This window comes from Vombatus ursinus, unplaced genomic scaffold, assembly GCF_900497805.2.
Source record: "Vombatus ursinus unplaced genomic scaffold, bare-nosed wombat genome assembly UNPS02014798.1, whole genome shotgun sequence".
Taxonomy (NCBI): domain Eukaryota; kingdom Metazoa; phylum Chordata; class Mammalia; order Diprotodontia; family Vombatidae; genus Vombatus; species Vombatus ursinus.
The window spans coordinates 67,302,008-67,324,736 of NW_020954576.1; the positions used below are offsets into that span (position 1 = coordinate 67,302,008).

The 22,729-nt window shown below is 34.3% G+C and overlaps 1 protein-coding gene across 1 annotated transcript in view; it reads left to right on the forward strand.

Annotated features, from left to right (window-relative positions):
* The window catches only part of LOC114049459 (ryanodine receptor 2), an 811,539-nt gene that overhangs the window by 561,806 nt on the left and 227,004 nt on the right, over positions 1 to 22,729 (forward strand). The window contains exons 49-57 of the mRNA XM_027870708.1: positions 2,850 to 3,019; positions 4,166 to 4,386; positions 5,397 to 5,487; positions 10,348 to 10,488; positions 12,533 to 12,696; positions 14,984 to 15,062; positions 16,829 to 16,918; positions 17,703 to 17,840; positions 18,773 to 18,850. Coding sequence (XP_027726509.1) covers positions 2,850 to 3,019; positions 4,166 to 4,386; positions 5,397 to 5,487; positions 10,348 to 10,488; positions 12,533 to 12,696; positions 14,984 to 15,062; positions 16,829 to 16,918; positions 17,703 to 17,840; positions 18,773 to 18,850 — 1,172 coding nt within the window. The remainder of the gene's footprint in view (positions 1 to 2,849; positions 3,020 to 4,165; positions 4,387 to 5,396; positions 5,488 to 10,347; positions 10,489 to 12,532; positions 12,697 to 14,983; positions 15,063 to 16,828; positions 16,919 to 17,702; positions 17,841 to 18,772; positions 18,851 to 22,729) is intronic.

Genomic DNA, 22,729 nt, shown 5'->3' on the forward strand with positions numbered 1-22,729 from the left:
CACATAGTCTATGATCTACTACACTGGGCTTTTTGCTATTTCTTACACACTTTCTATCACTTTCTAACTCCATGCATTTACACTGGCTCCATTCCTTGTCTGGAATGGTTTCCCCTTCTGAGGGCTAACTCCTAGCTTCATTCAAATCCCAGCTCAAATTCTAGCTTCTGAAGGAGGTTTTTTTTTTTCCTATTTTTTTCCAGCTACTGGTGCCTTCCCTCTAAAATTGACACTTCCATTTACATTGTAGATATCTTATAGATGCAGTTGTCTCTACCATTAGAATCCTTGTGCTTCTTGAGAGCACAGTGCCATGCATATACTAAATGATTAATAAATGCTTGCTCACTAACTGACTAGAACCTTGCAGAGTTCGTGTTCTATTGCCATAGCCTTTGAGAATCCACTCTTCACTAAAGAAATAATACAGCGGGGAAGGGATGAGGGGAGGATGAGAGACAGTGTTAGATGAAGACAGAGAGACAAATAGAGACACAGAGAAAGACAGCAGAGTGTGATAGATAATGGACTGGTTTGGGAGTTATAGAAGACTGTAGAAGTCCTGTCCCTGACTTATGATAACTATGTGACTTTGGCAAGTCACTTATTTCAATACCATAGGAAATAACTAAGTCTGTAAATTACAGACAAGTTGTTGTTCCACATTGGTGGAGGGAATTTCTGTGCTGAAAATTCTCTCATATTGATAAAATCCCAGGACTCTTTCTGTCCTTCCAAATATAATGTGGAGAATATCATGGAAATAAAAATAAACAAATAAGTTGTTATTCGTAGACTCATGATACCTCTGTAATAATTTTGTAGCTTTACGAAAAAGTTTTGCACACACATACACTTACACCCACACACACATAGGAGATAGAAAGGAACCTTGTATTTTAGTTGTAGATTAAATATAACATTTATATAAAAATGAAATGAATAACTCTGTAATTAGTAGAAATGCATTTCCATGATTCTCTTTACATAATCCACAGTTTTATTTTCATTTCACCTTCTAGATTCTATTTCTATTTCTATTTTTGTTTTCTCCAAATATACATTCTGGAAATTTATTGAATACGTCTACTTTATTCCTTTTACTGTATCTTTTTCATGATCTTTCCCTATTAAACATCACATTTCATTTTTTTTTTTATATGAGTCCTGACACTCAAGCACATTTGTCATGGATAATGAAAATAATGATTTAACTTATCTTCCTCAGTAACTTTTATTGTAGTCTTAGATACTTAAGCTATTTTATATTACACATAACATAACTCTCTCAGAAGCTGGCATCCCAGTCTCCTCCACATGGGCAGATATCAGAGATATTCAGTGTACATATTAGGCTCCATTACACACACACACACACACACACACACACACACACACATTCTTTTTAGTCTTCTTATTCCTTCTCCTCTATTGTAATCCTTGCTCAGTTATTTGAGAAAACTCTCTCCCTTTCTCTTTCTTTTTCCTGTCACTTTCCCTCTCCTTCTCTCTCTTTGTATCATCTCTTTATTTTCCTTTAATGAAATCCAAAATGACCTTCTCAGGGCTGGTAAATGTAATGATTGTGCTAGTAACTATGGAAATGACATTAGACAAATTAAAGCCTTCAAGGGAGATTTAGGCAGCTGATAGTACACAGAAATACTTGATAGTACTTCTCATAGAGTTACTTGATAGAAGTTCTTGATAGTACACAGAAGTACCATTTATAGCATCCATGTTAGTTTACATCTCCTTTTTCCTCTTTTAATTAAATTTGATTTTCCTAGATCTGTGGAACCAATACATACACACACACACATGCTCACATGCATGCACATGCATGCACACATATAAAGAGATAAAAATACACACATGTACACCAACAGCATTTTAAAATAAATTTTAAGAAGGTTATATATTGTTTTTCTATTCTTAGTAATCTTGCCTTCTATTTTTTTTTTTTTACTGCAAATGAAAACTTTTAACTACATCATGGGTTAAGTGGGTTTTTATAAGCTCTTCTGGGCAGCTAACCATCATTATACAGTTGTTGATATAGAAAAAAAAATGTTTGTAGTTCCAACTTACTTTTCCTAGATCTCTGGAACAATTTATGCATACATCCATGTGATCTCTTTCTCTCTCACACACACATATATATTGAAATTCTTTATAAATTATAAGATGTTGTGTATTGAAAAGTATGAAGTTTTGGAACTTAAACCACTTGTGGGCTGGTGAGTCCTATAATCTTCTCTCCTTTTACAGAAATGATCAGTAGGATTTTGACTTTGTTTTATTTTTTCTACCATTGTCAGAATTAAATAGAATTCTTTTTTGCCAAACTTACTTAAACAGTCAACGTGTTCTTTATAAAATGGACAATAAACTAGTCAGTTATGAGAGTACTTTTGTTAAATAGAATTTTTAAACTTATTGTGTATTCTAGCACTCAGGAAATTGTGTTTCTCCTAATGGTTTGATTTCTTTTGGTGTCAATAATATCTGAAGGCGGGGCAGCTAGGTGGCGCAGTGGATAGAGCACTGACCCTGAAGTCAGGAGGACCTGAGTTCAACTCTGGCCTCAGACCAAACACTTTAGAATTACTAGCTGTGTGACCCTAGGCAAGTCACAACCCCAATTGCCTAAAAACAAAAAAACAAAAAAGCAAAAAAACAAAAAAAATCTGAAGGCAAGCCCAAAAAAATTTTTTTCAAGTCAGTGGCTAGAAAAATTAAATAATCATTTTATTAATTTTTAAACTTTGAAAAAAGAAGGAACAAGAGAAGTCCTATAGTATCTCACCTCCAGATAACCTTTAATATTGTTGTTTTCTCTCTTTTAGATGGAAACGTGGTGGAACCTGACATGTCAGCAGGGTTTTGCCCAGATCACAAGGCAGCCATGGTTTTGTTCCTTGACAGGGTTTATGGAATTGAGGTTCAAGATTTTCTCCTTCATCTTCTTGAGGTTGGCTTTCTGCCAGACCTGCGAGCTGCTGCTTCTTTAGACACGGTAACAATTAAAAAATCTGACTATTCCAATTTGATCACTTGTTCCACCTCATTGTTTGGGGAAGTGAAAGATGACTCTACCTCCACAAATTGGGGAAAACAAGAAAACTGAGATTCTTTTTTTCCCCCAAAAAATTAACCTGTCTCTTAAAAACAAGCAACTTTTTCTATCTTTCAAACATTTTAAAGTGTTAAGAATTTATACTATTTAGGTGGGCATTTTGAAAAGCAGAGTTTGGTGACAGAGTAATAATATACATGATTATCATATTACTCTTAAGACAAATTGGCTCTCTTGTCACATATATTGATTGGCTTTCATGGAAGATATGTTAAAAGATTATTTAGTTGTATGTTAACGCCCATACTGAAATTCTAAGTGGTGTATCAATAGTTGGGACAATATCTTTTATATTTTTAGGTAAAAGAACTTTTTATATCTGTAAAGAAAGTCAATTTCAGGTGGATATAAATACTGTTATAAGGGTCATAATATTAATAGAACAAAAATGAAATCACACACAATTAAAGATGTAAATTCTTTTTTGTCTTTTGCAAGAACTGTTATGTTTGACTTTATATTCCCATTGTCTAGTACAGTGCTTTGTATGTAGTAGGTACTTGTACTTAATAAATGTTGTTCAAATCAAATTGTATATACAAATTTCTGAAAATAAATGAAATAACTAATGTATAGTAAAGAATTAATCTTTGACTTATTCTAATGGAGGCAATATGATCTTATAAATATGTTACTAACATAAAACAAAAGACAATCCAAAAAAAATTATGTTTGTGAAATGCAATTAGAGACACACATATATACACACTTGTTTTGGTACCTATCGTGCCCCACTTTTAATTTAGTCCCACTGTTCATGATTCTTGACTTGGTAGAATTCATGGGAAGAGGGAAGAAAACCCAGGAACCTATGGATAATCCATTTATACTTAATTGGAATCTGATTCTGTCTCAATTTTCTTAAATTAGAGAATTAAACAATCATGCATATCACAATGAAGTACATCTGTATTTATTCTTTCTTGAGTAAGAGAATTAATGAATCTCAGTAATAGTTTGTTCTTTCTCTCCTTAATGTCCTGTGCCATACCTATACAATTCATTGGTGTTCAATTCATTTCATAGGCTGCTCTTAGTGCCACAGACATGGCCTTGGCTCTCAATCGGTATCTTTGCACTGCAGTCTTGCCTTTGTTGACAAGGTGTGCTCCTCTTTTTGCTGGTACTGAGCATCATGCTTCACTCATAGACTCACTGCTTCATACTGTGTACAGGCTATCCAAGGGCTGTTCTCTTACAAAAGCTCAGCGGGATTCCATAGAAGTCTGTCTTCTCTCTATTTGTGGGTAAGTAAAGAATTAATTCTGTATTGAATTTTAATTTTTCTTTTTTTTTTTTTTGGCTAGGCAATAGGGTTAAGTGATTTGCCCAGGGTCACACAGCTAGTAAGTGTCAAGTGTCTGAGGCCAGATTTGAACTCAGGTCCTTCTGATTCCAGGGCCAGTGCTCTATCCATTGCATCACCTAGCTGCCCTGAATTTTAATTTTTCTAAGGAAAAGTTATTATTAGTGCTCTGTTAATATATTCATTAATGATATTATAAAGTATTAAATTTATTTCTGCTCAAGTGGGAAAGTGCTATTAAATCAACTTAATCCTAGCGACAAATTCCGGAAATAGCAATGCTTTTTCTCTGAACTTATTGAAATGCTTTGGTCATTTGTATTACGTTAATTTTTCCCTCCATTTTTCTCCTCCTAATTCGTATTTGCTTCTTCCTCCCTCTGACTCCTTTCTACATTGATGCTTATTAGTACATTTTTCAGTGGATGGTTGAGGGATTTGTGTGTGTGTGTGTGTGTGTGTAACAATGCACAGTAATATTTTTCTATCTGTTATTTCTGAGGACTGTTTTTAAATTTGATTGAGAATTTCAGCGAGCTTTCTGGGACGGGGAGAGAAATGAAAGGGTATTTTGTAGCTTCTGTACATGGGTGATGATTAAAAGATAGAGATACAAAAATTGAGGATATACATAAGTTTATTATAAATAAAATATGAAAGGCACTGACTATAAAATTTTAATATTATATGTTTTGTGGTATATTACTAATGTGAAACCATGTTAACTTCAACTTCCTGTTTTCATTTTTGTTTGTTCTCATCATGTTATTCTGTGACAAAAATTACTGATAGTTAATTCTCTAACCAATTAATTCCACCTAATTTGGCACAGATTCTGTACTTGAAGTTAAGTGGTCTAGATAAGAGTTCTAGCTTATATTATGAATTATAATAGGTGCTTAAATGAAAGTATATTTTATTTCACTGTTAAAATTATGATTGTTCCAACAGCCAGTTGAGACCTTCCATGATGCAACATTTGTTAAGAAGATTAGTTTTTGATGTTCCATTATTAAATGAACATGCTAAGATGCCTCTTAAGGTAAGTGTGAGCAAAGTTTACAGTTAAATGGTCACTTGTACCATCCTATTCTACTTCCTATAGAGTAATAATTTTCTAATACTTTTTTTCTAAAAGGCTTTCCTCAGAATAGATAGTTGATAGTAAAAACAAACAAAAAACCATAACTCGTATGTAGACAAACAAGAAAAGCAAATTTCAGTGATAGCTATGAGATGAATTTATCTTTTTACATTAAGATCTCTAATACATCTTGTCTATTAACCATACTTTGTTCATTTGTGTGAGGTACATGTGGGCTGTTTTGCTTTTTTTTTTCCTACTTTCTTTCATTTCTGCAACAGTCTTCTTTATCACATATTCCAGGCTTCAGTCAAATGTGCTTTTAATTACTTCTTATTAAGCATATTAATGGCCCAAGAACTTATATTTTAACCTTTGTCACATTTCCAAATTTTTCTCAGATACTGTCTTTTTATCTGTTCTTTTTTTTTTAAAACAATTTGCCTTTAGCTTCTAAAGCCTTGATCTTCTATTAAAACCAGCAATGAAAATATCACCTGTTCTTCTAAAGTCTTCAGTTTCTTGCCTAAGACTTCATAATCCCTGGCAATGCTTTTTAGGTTCCTTCTAGGTCTATTTTTTGCCCCCAGATGAATCACTAGTTGACAGAGGCTATTAAGCTTTTCTTCATCTTTCAGATAAATGGCCCAGGAAAAAAACAAACCTATTTTATTCAAGTTAATTTCTCCAGATGCTTTGGTATCCCGCAGCAGAAAGTTAATAACCACAACTAATCATCTTTTTTTTTTGGTGGACATTATTCAGTAGCAATTCTCTGGATAGAATGTGTAGATCCATGTCATCATTCTTTGGAAAAGAAGTTGCTTTCTCCTTAAAGTCCAACTCCCCACATTCATGGGAAGAGCCTCATATCTTTTAGTTATCTCCAAGTATTTAGTGTTTATCTTTCCTTGTGTCTCATTTTTATACCCTCCAACATTCAGGTTGTAAAAGGTACCCCCTTTTGGTCCTTAGATCCCTTATTGTATTTTTTTCCTTGATTCTCTTCAAAGATTAACTTTCCTGACCCTTCTACTCCAAAGAGTAGAAGGTGATTTGTTTATCCACTCTTTTCACCTTCTCTAAAAAGGAAACTGACCTGCATTTGTACCTTGGCAGCCATCTGCTGGTGCTTATATCCTCTCCCCTTAGTTGAGTGGGCGGCCACTAATCTGCAAAAGATGGATCCTGCTGTGGCCAGGAAATAAATGATTTGGGAGAATAAACAGGAATCTGCTAATGCTGTTGTTAATTAACAGTACTGCCTACACTGTCAGCATTTGTTTTGTTAGATACTCATTGAATCTCATACCTAAATGTAGACAAACACTTAACAGTGGGGAGCAGCACATTGGCCGTTTACTTCAGTGGGAGACCTAACAAAAAATATCATTGGGCTGTTTAGGAACCCTCGTAACCAGTCTGTGGGATTTCACAGTTGCAGATCTTGTTATTGATTGCGGTCTTCCCCAACTAAGGCAATCTTTAGCGTGTGCTGCCTCAGGATTATTGCTAGGCCCGCCTTCTTTGGCGTGTCATTGATGTGATGACAGAACAGTTGCAAGGCTGTTGCTAGATCTTCTTGCCACATGTTCTGGCCCCAAGTGCCTTTTCACCAGGCACCCCCTTCAGTACTCCTGGAAGTTTGAAGTATCTTGCCTATGACTCTACTAGCCCTCCTTTATTACAGCCTTCTGGATGGAATGTGTATGGGGGATATGGAGTTAGGAAGACCTGAGTTCACATTTCACCTCAGATATTCATCAACTGTGTGACCCTGGCATACTACCTAACTTCTGTCTGCCTTTTACTCATCTGTAAAATAGAGATAATAATAGCACCTGTCTGTCAAGGTTGTTATGAGGACCAAATGAGATAATATGTATAAAGCACTACATAATGCTAGCTATTATTGTTAGTCCCATAGCCAGGCTTTCTGCCAATTTATCAATATCAATAGATATGAACAGATTATATAGAGAGCTTTTGATTTTCTTTTAATGGCCCTCTGTGTTTCTTTGAAATTAGATTTTAGCTTGTATACATATATAATGCATATTTTGAATTAGGTAGTGCATAACATTCTTATGGAGTAGATGGATGATTTCTTATTAGATCAAATACAATGAAACCGATGGCCATACTCAGAGGTAATCATTCATGGATTAGTGGCCACTTGGTAAATGTTCCCTTCAATGGAGCGCCCCAGGAATCTGTTTTTGGCTCTGTACTGTTTAGCATTTTTTTCAATGACCTAGATAAAGTCTTATATCAAACACTTATCAACTTTGCCAATGACAAATTTGGGAGGATTAGTTAACACACTGGATTGACAGTAATGATATAAAAAGCTAAAACATTGACAGGCTAAATAACATTGAATTAAATCTAATAAAATGATATTAAATGAGCATAAATGTCAAAGTCTTACACTTAGGTTAAAAAAAATCAATTTCACTATGTTGAAGAGAATCCTATTCTCTGTTTAGGTATAAACCTCCCAGAAACATTTTTTTAGAGCGAGATACAAAGATGAGCAACACGCCTCAATGCCACTGAAAATCTCTTTAACTTAAGCTCTTTTGGAGTTATGGTTATTCCTGGATTTTAGACAGAATTCCACAATAATAGAAAACATACTTATAACACTCAGGGCAAAATTCAGTTAACATTTTGCTTCATTGAACAGAAGAGTCACAACTATCAGTGCAATGTAAGAGAATCTTTTTTTTTTTTTTCCAAATGCCATCCAGTTCTTCTTTGACCACTTCTTGTAAGGATTCTTGTTTACATCTGGTCAAAGAAGAACTCAAGAGGTACTTCCAAGTACCTGAAGAGTCAAAAGAAACTTCTTTCTTCTGATCTTCACCCTAATCTAGGCAAGTTAGATCAGTCAAAACCACCCCCCCTTTCCCTTGTCTAGTCACTGCCAAAATTGCTTCAAGAAAGGACTTTTCTGGGCTAGTCTGGAGAAAAGGAAGCAAGACAGTGTTTTGGGGTTGATAATTCCTTTTAGATTAGTCCAAAGGCTTCAGAATAGAATATTTTTTAAAATGCTTTATTAATATTTCTGAAAGAGGGAACAAGGGGAGTTTAGTTTGCTTCCACAATATTTATAAGATGGAGAAAGTGTAGTTAACAGTTTGTTTTAAACTACAGTAGACTACAAGTTCAGTGTGCTGTGGCAGCAAGCTAATGTGATCTTAGACTATGTGAAGAGAAGCATAACTTCTGGGAAAAAGGAAGTGATAATTGTTCTGGTCTTTGCTCTGGTTAGACCACAACTGGAGTACTGCATTTAATTATGGGTACTATAGTTTCAGAAGGACGTTTATAAACTGGAAAGTATTTGTAGGAGGAAAGTAGGATGATGAAGGGCCTTGAATCCATGCCATAGGAAGATTGGTTGAAGGAACTGGCTATTTTTAAACTTCAGAAGAGAAGTCTGAAGGGGGACTTGATTAGTTATATATTCAAGTATCCTTGAGAACAAGAACTGTCTTTTGCCTCTTTTTGTATCCCTAGCACTTAGCAAAGTGCCTGGCACATAGCAGGATAGTAGATGCTTAATATGTATTTGAGTATGTGAGAACTGTTCTATTTGGCCCCAGAGGGCAGAACCAAGCTCAATGGGTAAACTTTGCAAAGAGATAAATTTAGGTTCAGTGTCAAGAAAATTTTCCTAATTAAAGCTCTCCAAAAATGGATGGGTCACCTAGAATGATGATGGTAGATTTTAACTTCTTAGAGGTTTTCTAGAAGAGACTGGATCACTACTTCCTAGATATATTGTAGTGGGGATTGTTTTCATATATTGCTTCAACTGTGTGGTTGCTAAGGTCCTTTAGAACTCTCAAATACTGTCATTCTTTGGTTAAAAGGAGAGAATACTCTTTGGGAAATATTAGGGAAGGTTTTTCAAAAGAAACTGTTTTGAACTAAGTCTTTTAAAAAGTTGTAGACAAAGACTGACAGAAAGGGAAAGTGCATAAGCCAAGATACATAGTTATGTAAGAATATATTTTCGGTTACTGTGCCTTGTTCCTATACGGTATCTAAAGGTCATTGTGAATGACATTATTATTCCGTTCAGCCTTTTACAAAGAGAAACATGCAGAAAGTAGTGGACTTGAGTTTTTTTCTGTTTTAGTGTCATAAAATCATAGCATCCCAGTACTTAACAGAGGTCTCAGAGGTCATCTGGTCTGATCCATTCTTAAAAAGAAATAATATTTACAGCAAAGCCTGACAGGTGGTCACCCAGGCTCTACTTGAAGATATCCAGAAATGAGTTACCACCTAACTGGATATCCCATGCCATTTTTGGAAAGCTGCAGTTATTAGGAAATTTTCCTTATAGTGAGTCAAAATCTGCCTGTCTGCTACTGCTATTCTTTACTCCTAGTTTTGCCCCGTTGGGACCAAATAGAACAAATCGAATTAAAGACTCATCTTTCTGGGTTCAAATCTGGTCTGACACTTTGTAGTTGTGTGACCCTGGGCAAGTCGCTTAATCTTGTTTGCCTCAATTTCCTCATCAGTAAAATGAACTTGAGCAGGAAATGGCAAACCACTCCAGCATCTATGCCAAGAAAACCTCAAATGGGGACACAAAGAGTTGAACATAACTGAAAAATGACTGAAATCTTATCCAAAGAAATGTAAACCACCATGTCAAACGAAATATAAAGAAATTCAGATGGGAGTTGGTAAATTTCATCTCTCAGTTGGTGGCATTGTGTGATATTAGAATTCTGGATGGGAGTTTATGAAAAGAACTGTCTTTTGCTTTTGACTTTTAAAATTATTTATATGTAGCTGCTGACAAATCATTATGAGAGATGCTGGAAGTATTACTGTCTGCCTGGAGGCTGGGGGAACTTTGGTGCTGCCTCAGAAGAAGAACTTCATTTGTCAAGGAAGTTGTTCTGGGGCATTTTTGATGCCCTGTCTCAAAAGGTAATTTATTGCTTCTTTCATACTTTGTGAGTTGATGAGTTGATAAGCAACCAGAGTTTTCCTAACAGATCATTTTTCTAGAGCATTGCATGGGTTTTATCTGAAACTTAAACAACTGCTATAAAATTCCTCTACGTTTCTTTCTGTACCTTTCATAACTGCATAGAACCCCTATTGTTCCCTCAAAGATACTTTAAATATCTGTATTAACTTTTCTTCAAAATCATCATTATTGTGTACAGGCATCTCAGCATTTAAGGACCCAAATCATGAAATATCCATGAATATGACAACATGCTATGCATATCATATGGTTAATACCAGTGGACCCAAATAGATCATTGTCCTGAATTCAGATCCAACCTCAGACACTTAATAGCTGTGTGACTCTGGGCAAGTCACTTAACCCTGTCTGCCTGCTTCATCACCTGTAAGTTGAACTAGAGAAAGAAATGAGAAATCACTCTAGTATTTCTGCTAAGAAAACTCCAAATGGGGTCACAAAGAGTTGGACACAACTGAACAACAACAACACACAGCAGAGAAGGTGCTGGCTTGGATTGGTGGAAGAAGTTCCTCACCAATAGCTCTTTATCACTGATGAAATCACAGATCTAATCCCTGCCCCAATTCCTGCCAGTCCCTCCACACACATTTTTGTCTTGTTTTCTATCAAATATATTAAGTAAAAAGAAATGCGTTTTTTTAATAAACTATTACACTTTTTAACAGATAATTTTAAAGTGAATCTGACAAATAGTCTTTCTTTTAAAAATAAAAGTAACATACATTTCTATAGTATTTTACAATTTACAAAGCATGTGCCTTAAAACTACTTTGTGAGGTAGTTAGTGAAAACATTATTCCCTACCCCCTCCACAAACCCCCATTTTACATATGAGAATATTGAGACTCAAAAAGATTAAACAACTTGCTCAAGTCACACAGCTAGAACTGACACTCAAACCCATGATTCCTGACTGTTAGTCTAGTTCTTATAAGCTTCTGGAGCTAGATCTATAACAAAGAAGGAATGAAAGGAATAAGCATTTATATATCACCTACTATGTATCAGACTCTATACTAAGTGCTTTTTACAAATACTCCTTTTATCCTCACAAAAACTGTGCAAGATATGTGCTATTACCATTCCCATTTTACAGTTGAGAAAACAAGAAAACAGGTTAAGTGACTTGCCCAGGGTCATAGAGCTAGTAAGTATCTGAGGCTAAATTTGAACTCAGATCTTCCTGAATGGAGGTCCAGTGTTATATCTACTATATCACCTCTAAGGGTCCTGTCTCTAAGGGAGCCCAGAGGCCATTTAAACTAAACCCTTCATTTTACAAATGAAGAAACAGTGGGAGAAAGAGGTTAAGTGACTTGTGCAGGGTCATAGAAGTAATAAAACCAGAGCTAGTATTTGAACTGAAGTCCTCTGAATCCAGACTTTACTTTTCCATTACACTGCATTGAATTACTCTCTTATTAATAATACTGCTGGAAATTGGATTACACGGTTCAATCAAGAAGAAATCTCTCAGTTTGTTGAACTTTCCAGTATGGTATCTCTGCCCCTTGAACCATGGTTTGACTTAAATTGTTCTGCCTCTTCAGAATGCTATACTTTCCTGTAGCTTGTTTCCAGAGTCATTATTAACAGCAGTTTACAAAATAAAAAACATGGTTCTTCATTGCAGTAAAATGTTGATAGTGCTTTCAAGTCTCTTTTTTAATTATAGCAATCAGGTTAATTTCAGTTGAAATGTAGAAACATAAACCTTGGCATGGGGCAGAGGTCTAATTTTCTTTTCCTGTTCTTTGACCTAGCTTAACTTCACTTGTTTTTATGGTGTTTCAGACTTTTTTATTTCTGTTTCTAACAGTGTGTTTTACTTTGTACGGAAAGAATCTGTCAGACAATTACAGTGGCGTAGGGTTAATTTTTGTCTCTGATTCTTCTGTATTATTTAATTATCTCCAGTGGTAAAGGTGGCAAGCTTTGCTGAACACAGTATTTGTTCTGTCCTCTGTTTCTCCACAGAAATATGAACAAGAATTATTCAAGCTGGCATTGCCCTGTCTCAGTGCTGTTGCAGGAGCTTTGCCTCCTGACTACATGGAGTCAAACTATGTCAGTATGATGGAAAAGCAGTCGTCAATGGATTCTGAAGGAAACTTTAACCCACAGCCTGTTGATACCTCAAAGTATGGACTCTTTCTATTGCAGCAGATTTTTATTGTAAATGATTTGTGAAGTCTGATTTTGCATAAGGTACTAAAGTGAACTTACTGTAATCCCTGACCAAGTTTATCAATAGTAATAGCCAAGGAAGTTAATAGGTGATGTTTCAACAGAAATTTGCCCTGAAATATTTGTTAATGATTATAACTAAATAGCTGCATTATTTATTTCTCTCAGCATTTCTCAACATGCATTGCAGTGTTGTTTGTATAGTGTACATTGCACTCACTTTAACCACCACTAAATCTCATTTAACGCTGTGGTGTCAGTAGAAGCTTTTGTTTCATATTACAAACCTCAACACAGTAATTTAGAGCAATGTCACCTGAGAATTCAACTGCAGAAATGGTAATATACAATTAGGCATTTTAAAATGTCAATTATAGGTAAAAAACAGTTGAGGTTAAAGAAATAGCTAATGTTTAGGAGTAGCTTGGCATAGGCAAATTGTCTATATTAAGTGGTCAGGACAGACAATTTTTAAAAGTCATCTGTGTTTTTTTTTTTAATCTTCTCTGAGTGGGATCATAGTTTCATATCTCCAAGGAAAGCTCCTTTTTGTGCCATACTGCGTTATAGATTTAGTGATCATTCCACAAGATGAGTCTTAGCCAGGTAATTGTCAGTAGGTATCTACTTTCCATTGACACCTAGCTATATTTCAGAGTTGTTCTGTGACATTCATTAATAGGCCCCAGCTTTCTTAGCTTCTATGACTATAACAAATTTAACCTGGGCAATTTGATGAAAATACTAGAAAAATTTTCACCTTATTTTCATGTTATTTTTTACCTTTTTATATCACTTTTAGAAGAAACAAACACTAGCCAAACAATTACTACGTTTCCAAATATTGTTTCTGGATTAGTTGATGGACTTGCCAATATTTCATCTAGGTCAGGGTCACAAAATGCTATCAAAACTTCCTTAGTTCTATTCCTTAGGTGTTCATCAATTAAATTAAATTCAATAAATACTTATTGAACACTTAAAATATGTTGATCTCTGCATTATAGGTTTGGAGTTTCTTAATGGTTATAGTCATACATAAGGGAGTATTGTAATTTATACATATGAAAAATTTTATAAACGTGCTACATGAGCGTATTTTATGTATGGTCAAATTACTGTTTAATTTCTGTAGCAGGAAAAAGTTCATTATGCATTATTCTATTCATATTTTTGTTCTCAAAATTAGTAGTTCTAATGAATTCTTTTCAATTATGACTACTGGTAAATATAAGATTTACTTTAAGTGGTATATTGGAAATTTTGAAGTGTATAAATTCATATTTTCATAGGATTTAGAGCTGGAAAAGGCTATATATTTATATCTTATGTCAACTAAGCCAAAAATTTAATATACTTAATCTTTGTTCAAGAAATAATGTATCATTTAGTCATATAAATAGCTTAGAAAATAAAATAACAAAATAATTTCTGAACTTTCTATTTATATCTCTCTGTTAGATAGCATTGTTAGAATATTATAGACCATTTGTAACTACAGTTACTAAAGCAGGTATGCAGAATAAAAAATTTAAGAGAAATGAAGAATCTTAGTAAATCAAAAAAAAGAGGAATAAGGTTTGAGGAACTCGAACTTCTTTACCAACGGATAGGCTTTCAGGAAAAAATTGTTTTACGTAAAGAACATAAGTTGCCACGAAAGAATATGTACTGTAAAAGAGAAAAAAGTTTACCAAGTTTGATAAGAACAAATTTTGCTTTAATTTATTTTCTTTTCTTAACCAAAATGTCTTTATATTCTTGAACTGAAACTTCTAGTTAACACATAACTTATTATGCAGTAATTTGGGAGGATCCAGTGTTTTGCATTTTCTGTAACCCTGCATTTTTGTTTACCTTTTCTGGTATACTAGCTCTACAAACTAAAATATGTATAAAAGGTATGTAAGCGTCAGCATAGGGCTGTAGTTGTAGAGACAGTCTTGAAGCTAGGAAGAACTGGGTTTAAGTCTCACTTCTGACTATTTAATCTGGGAAAGTCATTTAAATTCTCACTTTTTAAAATAACTCTAAGGTTATAAGGTACAGAGAGATTGCTGCCTGGTTCATCATTTGGAATGTTCCCTCTGCCAGTGAAAGCGAAGGTCCAGTCCCTGTCCCCTATATAAAAAATAATTAGTAAATCACATTGAAAAGGTAAACTATGAGCCATAAATCAAGTATCAACATTATTGTCTCTTAGGTATTATAAACTGTTTGTTCCTTATTTTTTTCTTTCAGCATTACAATTCCTGAAAAGTTAGAATACTTCATTAACAAATATGCAGAACATTCACATGACAAATGGTCAATGGAAAAGGTAAAAGCCAAGATATGACAGTATAATCAGGCACTGTCCTTTTCAATAGCTTGTCAGTGTTGCATCCATTAGTGTTAAAAAGCAAAAGTTTGATTAGAAAAAGGGTATTTATTGGCTGTTTTAGAGGCATTATGGTGTCATGGAAAGAGTGCCGGACTTGGTATTGAGAGTATGGGTTCACAGTCTATCTTTTATGCTTGTTTTGTGAATATGGCAAGCTATTTGACAAACGTAATCACAATAAGAACAAACATTCATATATTGTTTTAAGGTTAGCCGTATGATTATTTTCTGATTTCATATCTCCAACAACTTTCTGAGTTAGACACATTAATTAATTCCAATTTAGCGATGAGGAAACTGAGGCTTCAAGAGGTTAACTTGGCCACTTATACATGCTTGTTTAGAGGCTCCTATGAGATATTGTGTCTATAGTGCTTAGCTCTAATTTATGAGGGCTTTAATGTTTGAAGTTGCAGTATAGTCTTACCAAAGAATGGACATTTAGATCCAATTCCTTTGATCTAATACTTAATACTCTAGTTAGCTTCAGTGGGATATGAATATGAATTACATTTCTGATCATAGAGAGTGAAATAATTCTTCTGTAAATCTATAAATTATATCTTAAAGATACCATAATGTTTTTCATACTTTGATAATAATGTAATATTGAGAAAACTCTTAGGTTAATTTTGACGCTATGTATACAATTCACTTCTTGTAATAAGAAACTGAATTTTGAAACTTCCATATTTTATTAGCCTTGAAAAACATAATCACAGTTCAATGATCTATCTCCCTTTCTTTCTATCTGATGTCACATTTTACCCATTGATATTAAATGGCACTCTGACAATTCATCGAGAGAAGGGGTGCATTTGTTAAATAGCATGCTATATTTACATTTCATTGGTAAAATAATAGCCCAAGTAAAAGTTAGTACATTTTACAATCCACTTAGACTGTGATTTTGGCCTAGAGTTGTTAACAGATGTTGGGGTACTTGTTTCCTTCATTCATCAATTCCACAAGTATGTAATGAGTGTTTATGGTCCAGAGAGGTGATGTTATGTTGGATTGCGGTTCTGCATGGGGGGATATAAAATAGAAGAGTCATGACTGGAGTACTTATGTTCTGTTAAGGTGCTATACCATGCATGGAATGAACAATTAAGTATCATGTATCTGCAAGAGTAAAATATTATAGAAGAGACTGCATATAAATGTTTTTGCTGAGGTCTCTAGAATACTTGGGGGATTACAAGTCAGATCACTAGTCTTCTGTACACATGCTTTTGTTCATTTTAGATCCATAATTTTGAACATAAAAATCTAGAAGCTGAATATTAAAATGTTTTTTAAAAAACAAATTGTTATTGGGCCATTTAACCTATATAAGAGAAATTTTGGGAAAGGACAGATCTTCAGTATTAGAAGGGTAATCATGCAAAAGAGGGACTGCATTTTCCTCCTTGCCCAGAGAACAAGGAGTAGTGGTTGAGTAGGGATAAACTGAGGTTTTAAAGAATTTTAAAGATTAAATTTAATTAGATTTAAAGAAAATATTCCTAGCAATAGAATTGCTTCAAAGTAAAACAAAATACTTTCAGAGGTAGTGGGTTCACTATGTCTAGAGATTTTTTAAGAAGAAACTGGACAGCCACTTGGCAGGAATATAGAAGGGATTCTTATTCAAGTACAGGTTGTGCTGTGTCCTGAAATCCCTTTCCAACTCTGAGATTGTGTGATTTACTCTTTTTCAGTTGGCAAATGGATGGATTTATGGTGAAATATATTCAGACTCTTCTAAAATACAGCCATTAATGAAACCTTATAAACTTTTATCTGAAAAGGTGAGAAGCCTTGTTATCCAAGGATTGTTTTAAGCCTATGTTCATATATACCATAGGGCCTTCCTACTTCTAAGGCCAACCTTCTATATACTCATGTTCTTCCACTTCAAAATATTTTTGTATTTTGACTTTTCTTTATCCTAGTCCAATCTTTATTTCATGCTCTTTCCTCTCATTTCCTAACTGCAGTTTATTAAGTCTATATTCTGGCCTCTCTCATCTTGCTTTTCATTTTTTAATTCTCTTCTCTCCCTGTATCTTTGTAATATTGACCTATTCTATTTAATCTCCTGTCTCACAAACAAAGTAAATATTTTTAAAATATCCTCAGCATATCAAGTAATTCTACAAAAGAAAATAAGGAATATTAAAATCAATTAAATAATTTCCATATTTTTATTTCTTTAGGAAAATTAAAATAGCAAATGAAACTAAAGAAAATCTAGCTTTTAGTCAAAGTAAAGAAAGTGACCTCTTCTTATTTTGATGGTGAAATGGCAATCGTGTATTCATTTCCTGATAGATAGCTCTCTGTCTATGTAGCCATGAACAGAGAAGCTAAAGAAATTTAAAAATTGTACCATAAAATCTATATTTGTTTTTTAGTTGCATTTGTCAAACCATGTCCCTTTTGTCCACTTACTAGAAACTTTACTTTTCATTGCATATGAGAAACATTAGCCACATGATAAAAATGGAAGTGTTTTTTTTTCCCAGAATAAAATGAACAAAATTCTTCAATATTTCTACTTTTGCATATGACATCCTTATTTTTTTCCCTTAGGAAAAAGAAATTTATCGCTGGCCAATCAAAGAGTCTTTAAAAACAATGCTTGCTTGGGGATGGAGAATCGAAAGAACCAGAGAGGGAGACAGCATGGCACTTTATACTCGGACACGCCGCATCTCCCAGACAAGCCAGGTAATTACCGCAATGACTCAGCACTTCACACTATTTAGAGGAGAAAAAGCCTTATAGTTTTAATTTTATCATTTGTATTGCATCCATTCAGCAAACATTGGTTAAATATCTAATGCTCTGTGTGCAAGATGGAAGTATTTTGTAGATGTGAAGACAAAAAAAAAAAGCATCTACCCTCAAGAAGCTTACAATTTAAGAAGGATTGTTCTGAAGCCAAGTTCTGTCAATATATCAACCTGCCCAAGAGGCTTCATTGGCTTGTAATCACTTCTAGGATAAAATAAAAACTTCTATCTAAATAGCATTGTCCCTAGAAGTTTAGTCTGGAGGAGGGAAGACTTACAAAACATGTGGTAATTATCTTCAAGTATTTAAAGTATCATCATGTAGAAGGGGATTAGACTTCTGCTTGACCCCAGAGTGGAAACAATGGATAAAAGTTTCAAAAGAGTAAGTTTAGGCCTGATTCTAGTAGGACAATTTTCCTACAATGAGAGCTGACTAAAAGTAAAAAGAGTTGCCTCTGGAGATTGTGAATTCTCCTTCATTGGAGGTCTTTAAGCAAAGGTTGGATGATCAATTTTCAAATATGTTTTAGAGTCAATATTTTGTCAAATGTAGCTACGACTTCCCTTCCAACTTTTGGATTTTGTGTGTCTACAATTTCTTTGTGACCCATGAAATGCCATCTTATATCTAAAACTAATTTAGTTAGCCAGTAATAGCTTATAAAATCTGGAACATTAAAGATTTAGAAAAATTAAGTAAGTCAGTTTTGCTAACCCTTGCCATTTTTATCTTTGGACACAAGAATTTTCTCAGGTATCAAATTTTTATTTACTTTCACATTTTCTGAAAAAGGTTTCAGAAAAACCTCTTCCTGTATGGTCTTTATAACAGCCTACTGTTTCTTTTGTACATCTATCCCTTAGGTTTCTATTGATACTGCTCATGGTTACAGCCCCCGAGCTATCGATATGAGCAATGTTACCCTCTCTAGAGATCTTCATGTAAGTCTACCTCTTGATTTTAATTTTTTCCTAATCTTATTTCCTTGTTTTTTTTTTTTTCAAAAAAAGCTATCTGTAATTCTACATATTGGTAAAAGTTATCTTGCAAATGTTTTTAATAAATTACCTGTCAGATCTATGGATAGAGAAAAAGTTAGTAACAAAACAAGAGATAGGTTTATAGGAGATAAAATGAAGAATTTTGATTTCAAGTTAAAAAGTTTTTATACAAACAAAACCAATACAGCCAAAATTAGAAGAAAAGTAGGGAACTGGGGGGAAATTTATAGCAAGTTTCTCTGATAAAGATCTCAGTTCTTAAATATATAGGTAATTGAGCCAAATATAAAAATAAGAGCCATCCCCTAATTGATAGTCAAAAGATATGAACAGACAGTTTTTAGAGGAAGAAATCAAAGTTATCAATGGTCACAAGAAAAAATGCTTTAAATAAATAATAATTAGAAAAATGCAAATTAAAACAGTTTTGAGACATCACCTCACATCCTTCAGATTGACTAAGATGACAGAAAAAAAATCACAAATGCTGGAAGGGATATGGAAAAAATAGGTACACTAAGGCACTGTTGGTGGAGTTGTGAACTTGTCTATCCGTGCTGTAAAAAAATTTGGAAATATGCCCAAAGGGCTATAAAACTGTATATCTTTTGACCCAGCAATACCATTATCCCCCAAATAGATGAAAGACAGAGGAGAAAGACACATATGTACAAAAATATTTATAGCACCTCTTTTTGTGGTAGCAAAGAAGGGGATGCACATCAGTTGGGGAATGACTGAAGAAGTTGTAATATGTGAATTTGATGGAATACTATTGTGCTGTAAGAAATGATGGAACGAATGATTTCAGAAAAACTTGGGAAGATTTCTGTGAACTGATGCAAAGTAGAATGAACAGAACCAGGAGAACAATGTACACAGTAACTCTAATATTATAAAGATAGTCATCTGTGTATGATTAATAGTAATGATTGATACAATGATCCACTATAAATTGAAAGGACTCCTGATAAAAAAATGCTCTCCACTTTCCAGATAGAGAGCTGATATACTCCATGTGAAGATTGAAGCTTATTTTTTGTATTTTTAAATATTTCTGTCTAATATGGAAATATGCTTTCATGATTTCATAGGGAGAAGTGGAAGGAGGGAAAGAGTTTAGAATTAAAAACAAAATTAGGGGCAGCTAGATGGGGCAGTGGATAGAGTACCAGCCCTGGAGTCAGGAGGACCTGAGTTCAAATGTGGTCTAAGACCAGACACTTTACACTTACTAGCTACTGGGCAAGTCACTTACCCCAATTGCCTCACCAAAACAAAACAATAAATAAATACAATTAAAAAGATTTTAATGGTTTTTAATTTGAAATACTTTTTTTGGTAAATTTCATATACAAATGCCTTAATTTCACAAAGAAAAGTTATTTTACCTTTTCTAGAAATTTTTTGATCATAAAACTTATATCCATTAGCACATGGTATTCCAGTAATTATATAATTATATATAATTAGCATTATAGTGAGAAGAAATATAATGTAATTAGGTAATACCCTAGCGCATATATATATATACATGTATATATATATGTATGTATGTGTGTATATATTAATACCCTAGCATATATGTATATACACATACATATATGTAGATGTACATATGTGTACAAAACAAACATAATAGCTAATTTCATGAATCTATAAGTTACTTGTGCTTAAAAAAAATTTCCGTAAGAACTAAAATTACCTTTAAAATTTCTGATTCTCATCCTTCATCAGTACACTTTAGTACTTCCCCAGTCCATCACCTGTGCTGTCTACACTTTCTGTTTTTCTCAATCTTTACTCCTAAGTGAACCAGTTCAACTCTACACTATTCTCTACTGTCAAATCCCTTATTCTCCTGCCTTATAACTACTCATTCCTTGACATATCTCAACCCTGTATTACCCCCACCATATGCCTCCTTTATTTCTACTCATGTGCCACTAAACAGTTGAAGGAAATCATGCAGCCATACTGGCTTATCTAATACACATTTATGTTATCTAATCTGAACTGAGCCCTCACTAAAGCAAGGAAATCATATTAGTTTTCTCTAATTGGTTCTTTATCCTAGTAACCACAGCAACTATTCCAAACTTTCATTTTTCTCAAGCTTCTCACAGCAATGCCGTATCCTCACTTCCCATATTTAACTCTCTGAGGTGAGGACCTAGCTCATATATTACTGAAAAATCCAGGCCATTAGCCCCATATGTTCTCCTTTTCACCTTTCAATCTTTTGATCTCCCAATCTTTTCCTTTACTCCAGTCTTTAAGAAAGAGATGGCCTTTATGCCATGTAAAATCATACCCTTTACGTGTCAATGTGATTTTATCCCCTCCCATCATATGCAGCAGACTGCGTTCACTTTCATCCTTACTCTCTAAATTTTAATCTCTTCTTATTAACTACAAGCACATCCAGGTCTTCTCTGTTCTTGAAAACAAAAACAAAAACAAACAAACCCTCACTAGATCCTATCATCTCAGTTAGCTCCATTAACTGTCATCTTATAGTTCTTCTTTCTCTGTTAAATTTGGATGAGCGTGTGTGTGTATGGGGGGGGGGGGAATCTACATTAGTTGCCTTCATTTGTCTCACTCTCTGCAATTTGGCTTTCCAGCTTCATCACTCAACTGATTGTACCATCTCCTAAGTTATCAATGATTTTTTAATTGCTAAATCTAAAGACCCTTTTCTCAATCCTCATCCTTCTGTAACTTTCTTACCTCACTTCAGCCTTTAACATTATTTGGGATCTCTCCTAGAAATTCTTCCCTCTCAGGTTTTCTGTGATACTGATTTCTCTTTGTTCTCCTTCTAACTATCTGACCAAGTCTCCTTTGTGGGATCATCGTCCATGACATTCTTTCTAAATTTCTTTATTTTATGGCTCAGTCTTGGGCCCTCTTCCCTCCACTTTATATGCTCTCTCATTTGGTCATCTGAACTCTCAGAGGTTCAGTTATCATCTCTATTGAGTGACTGCCATATTTAATATATCTGTCCCTAGTCTCTTTTGACCTGCAGTTCTATAAAGCTTAAGAGAGTCAGGAGTGTATGCTGTGTTTCCTCCTCAAAATGGAGGTTCTGAGACACATTAACCAATCAGAGCAACAGGCCTCAAGTGTAGAAGGTACTTTATTGTGTGAAGTCCAGGGGTGGAATGAGCTCAGAGGTTTCTGAGACATTGTAGAGAAAAACTGAGAGAGTCAAGAGTGAAATCTGGAGAGGAGTGAAGACTTAGGCATCTGAAACAGAATTTTTAATTTATAATTCTCTCTCACTTGATATACCCAATTAGTTGCAAAATTCTGTCCCCTTCTTATCACTCACAAAGACACCATTCTGGTTGAGGCCCTGGATTTCCCCAATTCAAGTCTCTTCCCACTCTAATCTCTAGTCTACATTGACACCAAAGTAATTTTCCTAAAGTGCAGGTCTGATCATGTCACCCTGCCAGCTCGTGCCCCCCTTATAATAAATTTCACTGGCTCCTTATTACTTCCAGGGCCAAATATAAACTCCTTTGTTTGACATTTAAGTTTTCACAACTTGATTTCTTCTTTTATAAACGTCTTATACGTTATTTCCCTCTATGCACTCTACAGTGTGTTAGTTGCTGTTCTTCACCTAAGATACTCCTCAGCTCCACCTCTTAGAATCCCTAGTTTCCTTCAAGATTAGCTCAAGCATCTCTTTTTACTTGAGGCCTTTCGTGGTACCACTATCTGTTAGTACCTTCTCCAAGGTTACCTTGTATTTTCTTTATGTATGTTGGTATTTACTATATATTTACATGACATAGTGCCTTT